This window comes from Trypanosoma equiperdum, assembly GCF_001457755.1.
Source record: "Trypanosoma equiperdum strain OVI genome assembly, contig: ctg_1580, whole genome shotgun sequence".
NCBI lineage: Eukaryota > Euglenozoa > Kinetoplastea > Trypanosomatida > Trypanosomatidae > Trypanosoma > Trypanosoma equiperdum.
The window spans coordinates 30,385-35,320 of NW_027123594.1; the positions used below are offsets into that span (position 1 = coordinate 30,385).

The 4,936-nt window shown below is 48.5% G+C and overlaps 3 protein-coding genes across 3 annotated transcripts; all 3 read left to right on the top strand.

Annotated features, from left to right (window-relative positions):
* Positions 1–418: 418 nt before the first annotated feature.
* Positions 419–856, top strand: TEOVI_000578900 (uncharacterized protein; the record flags this gene model as incomplete). The annotated part of the gene is made up of 1 exon (XM_067222199.1): positions 419–856. One exon carries the CDS (start codon positions 419–421, stop codon positions 854–856), a length of 438 nt encoding a protein of 145 aa, XP_067078300.1.
* Positions 857–909: 53 nt separating this feature from the next.
* TEOVI_000579000 (uncharacterized protein) lies at positions 910–2,853 on the top strand (the record flags this gene model as incomplete). The annotated part of the gene is made up of 1 exon (XM_067222200.1): positions 910–2,853. The coding sequence occupies one exon, from the start codon at positions 910–912 to the stop codon at positions 2,851–2,853; it is 1,944 nt and encodes a 647-aa protein (XP_067078301.1).
* A 913-nt stretch (positions 2,854–3,766) lies between these two features.
* Positions 3,767–4,804, top strand: TEOVI_000579100 (serine/threonine-protein kinase, putative; the record flags this gene model as incomplete). The annotated part of the gene is made up of 1 exon (XM_067222201.1): positions 3,767–4,804. One exon carries the CDS (start codon positions 3,767–3,769, stop codon positions 4,802–4,804), a length of 1,038 nt encoding a protein of 345 aa, XP_067078302.1.
* Between the last annotated feature and the right edge of the window lie 132 nt (positions 4,805–4,936).

Genomic DNA, 4,936 nt, shown 5'->3' on the forward strand with positions numbered 1-4,936 from the left:
AGGTGAGGTGACGCGGGACACCAGCTAACCAGAAGGAAAGGTGGGTGAGAAGGCGAAGGCACCGACCTTTTACAATTGCCGTGGCTTCCATGCTATGTTTGCTTTACTTTTGTGTTGCTCCTTCAAGCGTATTAAGCGGAGCAGTGATTTTTTTTTCCTCTGCGGAGCGTTAGATGTTACGCTTTAAACCATGTCGGGACGTCGTCCGGCCTAATGTTGATGTTTTTTCCCTTTTCATATAATATATATATATATATTACTTACGTGTATGTTTATATGTGTTACTCCTATATAGTTTCTTCGTCTGATTATTGTCCATTATATTCCAGCTGTGGGTGATTTGTGCAGTGTTAGACCCCAATCCTGACCGCTTTTGTGGAGCAAAAGTTGAGGAGGGAGGTCTGGGCCCGAGTTTGAAATGGGTCATTTGATACAGCAGAGCCTAGTTGGTTGGCATCTGTGGTTCCATCGGTTTATCCTGTTTTTTTTTTTGGCTTTCGCCTTGTCTTCTCTTCTCCTCTTTACTTTTTTACTTTTCCCCTTTCTTTTCTTTTTTGCTCAAATTCCTCGTAGTCGTTTTACAGCGGACAGGGGAACTTTGCTGCAAAGAATAAAATGCTACCGGAGAGGAGGTAGGGAAGGAGGAGAGAAGCCTCTGGGATTGTATGTGTGTGAAACGCCTCTAACGAACTGTTGTTTTGCATTCCTCACCCCCTTCCTCTTTTTTGCCTTCTACTTTTTTTTTTCTGTTGCCTTCGGATGTACGATTCTCCCCTCAATTCCTCTCCTTTTTTCTGATCTCTTCACTGACCCCTCTCCCTGCAACACTTGTGCAGCCGTGTGTGCAATAGGGTGAAAGCAAAAGTGAGAGTGGTAACGAAATAAGGAAGAAAGGAGAAAAGGGGCGTAATGCGCCCTGCAGCCACTTGCTTACTTACAACTGCGGCCTCACCGTACCTCGGCACAGCATGTCGTAGGATGCTTCTTTTCTCAGCTGGTAGGAGTTTGCATCTCTCCCCTAAGCGACTCAGCGGATCGGGCTCCTTGTTTTCTGACAACGCTTTTGAAAGGGAGGAGGAGGAATCGCTCCCTCATCAGAAACAACGGACTGAGGACAATATGACTGCTGTCCTGTCTCTCTTGCGTGACACCGTTCCACTCACTGGTTCCGATGATGTCAAGGAATTACTGAAGGGGTGTAAAAATGCGAAGGAGGTGCGTCACATTTTGGAAACGGTTGTGTATCGTAACCCACTGTGTTACGATGTTTTGAATGGCCACGGTTATCGCGTAGCGGTGTTACAGGCGTTGACTGCCGGTGCACCCCGCACGCAGTGTTTACATGAGTGGTTTGAATGTGTGGATAGGTTCCGTCGTTTAGGGTTTCTGCTGACAAGGACGTTCGCAGCTGAGGGGTTCACGCTAATAAAGCAATGGCTCTCGAGTCATTTTCAAACAGAAGGACGCTCACCTTTGCTTGTGACGGAGGGCATATCACACATACGTGAACTTGTTCGCATATGCAGGGAGGACCGCCTTGTCTTTGACCACGTTTTGTACACTCGTATAGTGTTTCTTCTCACCATGATTGTGAGTTTCTTTGACCGCCAGAACATTTACCGGTCAGTTTTCCCCGAGAACTTCTCCAAGCGTGATGGTGTGGTCGTGGAGTGGGTGATAACCAGTGAGAGATGTGTAGACTTTGATGAGTGTGTGTTGCAGTGTGATGCCGTTGTGGAAGAACTTCTAGAGATGCTATCCGAGGATATTCCCTCGCATCCAAATTTCAGCGTGATGTATCGATTGATTGACTACTACTTCGCAGCAGACAATGTCGAAAAAATGATAGCCGTTATGGAGGATGCCGAGGGGTACGGAATCGGAATTGCCGAAAGCAGTACAGCGAAACTTATGCAGCTCGCCTGCGCACTTAACTACCCGAACGTCCCCGAGTTATTTATGCGCTGGCGAGCATCACTCCCTCAGTGTGTCATTGCGACCCCAGACATGAGCCGGTTGATGTTTTATTATTCGAGGTCTGGGGGTGGCAGGCCGTGCCCAGTCTGCGGCGAACCGTATAACCATCGAAACGTTAATGTTTACGTGTGGCAGCAAACACCTGATCATCAGCGCAACTGCCCTGCATTGATGGATGCTAGGCGGCGTAAAGGTGAGCTGGATGAAAACACTGCGCTCCCACAGAATCAAGACTGGAGTGAGGTGGCGTTCAACTTATGGAACATGTCCCAAGGTCGGTCTATTGAATGGGGTGCGGTGGAGTGGCGCGGTTTCTTGCTGTGTTGTATGTACTCTCCTCGGGCGCTTGAGGCACGGCGCCTTCTGGACGAGCACTACGACCATTCTAGGATGGATGACTTCCTCCGCGCCACTTACATGCGTTTGCTCCGTCACCAGTTACCAGAAGATGTAGCCGCAACATTGAGAGGCTGGAAGAAAAAGGAACAGCGTGTCTCGCCTATCGTGCTGCAGGAGTCACTTATTGGGGCCGCCATGGCTGAAGAACCAGATACTCGCATGTCAGCTTTGCGTGAGGTGTGGGCTACACTGCTTGAGAAGGACAGCTATGTGATGCCTTTTACGAGGCGTCGACTACAGCAGCGACTGGATGAACTGCGCTCCCGGACACCCGGTCCCACTGTAGAAGAGATTACGCTGTTGGAGGAGATGATTAATATGCAGCCACGTCACCTCTCATTGTTGGACATGAAGGACAGCCCGGCAGATTTTGTCGTGGGAACGTCGAAGAAGAACGTCTTCACCCCTCCTGCAAGCGGTTCCCGCGCGGAAGTGAGGCTTCCAGAGCGGCGCCGCGGGCGTAAGGAGATGGGATAGGGATAAGAAGGTGTGATACCTCGATGTGTGTAGTTGTTTCTTCAATGCAAGAGTGATTGCAAGGGGTAAGGGAAGGGGTACAAGCGTTCATTTTCTACCTATCACCACCAAATTTTCTTATTTTTAGTCGGTTACTTGCAACCCACATGAGTGTCAGTTTTCTGGATGTGTTGTTGGTAAATGCTGTGCCGTACGAATTTTTCTCAAAAGTATCTATTGGCATAACCGGTGTTGTGTAAAATGCCTCAGCGTGGGTGATGCCATTGCGCATAGTATTTTACACCAATCTGTCGTCATTACCACACGTCTACACCCCTTTTTCACTTTGTCGTTATTTTCAGACTTTTCAATGGCACGGGGATGCACTTCCGGTCAGTAGGGCGTCCCCGTGCCATTGAATTAGTAATGGAGAAGCAGAAAAGAGACCCATTTCACAAGACTCTCGTCACGTTCAAGATCCCAGTCGTGCCAAGCGTGTGGCACGCACTAGGGGTTGATGCTTGTTTCATGTGTTATGAAGTCTCTAATATTATCGAATCGACCCTCAGAAGAGTTTTTCCTTCTTCATACACATTCTTCCTTTTCACATCACCCGTGGTGACGGTTCGTCCGTCACACGTGTGATTGTTACATGCGGATTTGTTGTGTCGGTAATTAATTTGTTTCGTTTAACCGGGGACCAGATTAGGTGTGGTCTTTGCGTGGGAGGGAAGACTTCATGCTGTCCTCTTTTCTCTTCAGCCTTTTCTTGTGCTACTCACTTGCCACTATTCTTGTACTGTGAGGAATATCGTGGTGTAAAATATACTTTCGTTGGCTTGGGCCAATATCTACGCGTAGACGCAAAAAGGATTGAGTACACGTTCCTTGAAAAGAGTTAACTTTATCTTCGGAGTCGAATAGTAGTGGTCACATGGTAGACTGCACGGTCGAACTTCCCAACATTCCTTATTTTGGCATACGGTTAGATACCTCCGACATAGTGGGGGGTGTCGGCAGAAAAAGCCACGATGAAACTGTTCGAGAAATTTTCCTTAAGGGTTTCACCCACGTGCAACAGACATCATCCAGCGACACGCACGTGACACTGGTGGCTCAGTCTGAAGAGACCAAGGAGTGGGTGCACATCCGAGTTTATGCATTGGAGCGGCTGCGCAGGGATGCAACACTCCGCGACCGCATTGAGAGGTCCGTTCTTGTGGGCTGCAAGGCTCAGCACCCCTGCATTGTACGAATTATGCAGCCCTTTTTTTCAAGAACAGATCTTTTTGTCGTTGAGGAGTATTGTGCAGGAGGTGAGTTGCTTTCTTGGGTGGAAACTCATTGCCGCGAGGCAGTCACCACCAAGTCAGGATTTGAACCCCCACTAGGTTTGTCAATGGGATTTGTGAAGAGTGTGATGCGAGACGTGATGAGTGGGGTGGATCATCTCCACACGAGATGCGGTGTGGCTCATCGTGGCATAAAGCTGGAGAGCATATTGCTAGACAACTGTAACCGCGCAAAACTCAGCAACTTGGGGGCGTGTGCCGTCATTTCCACAAATGAGGGCAAGGAGGTAAAAAATAACCCACTGAAGGTATGTTGTGCATCGCGACACTACGCTGCCCCCGAAGTTGTGATGGGCCTGCCGTATGATGGGAAGTTGGTGGATGTGTGGGCATTGGGTGTTTTGCTCTTTGTGCTGTTAACCTGTCGCTTTCCATTTGAAGAGGAAAGGGATAACCCCTATGAGTCTAGTAGTGACACCGCCGTTCGTGATGGTGGTGATGATGAGCTTTTGATGGAGCGCATTTGTAATGCAGACGAGTTGTTGCTGAAGCATCCTGTTCTAGCACATGTTTCTGATCCATTAGCAACTGACCTGGTACGCAACATGCTGCGCGTCAACACAAAAACCAGACTGACTGTGAGGGAGGTGCTTGAGCACCCCTTTCTGAGGATGCCGTAAGTGAAGAACCCAAAGGGATTCCCTCTTTATGGAACATGTTATCATGACTATTATCCCATAGAAATCGGAAGCACGGAACGCCATAGATATTGGGGTGTGCTGAGTCGGTACATCACACTTCAAAAAAAAAAA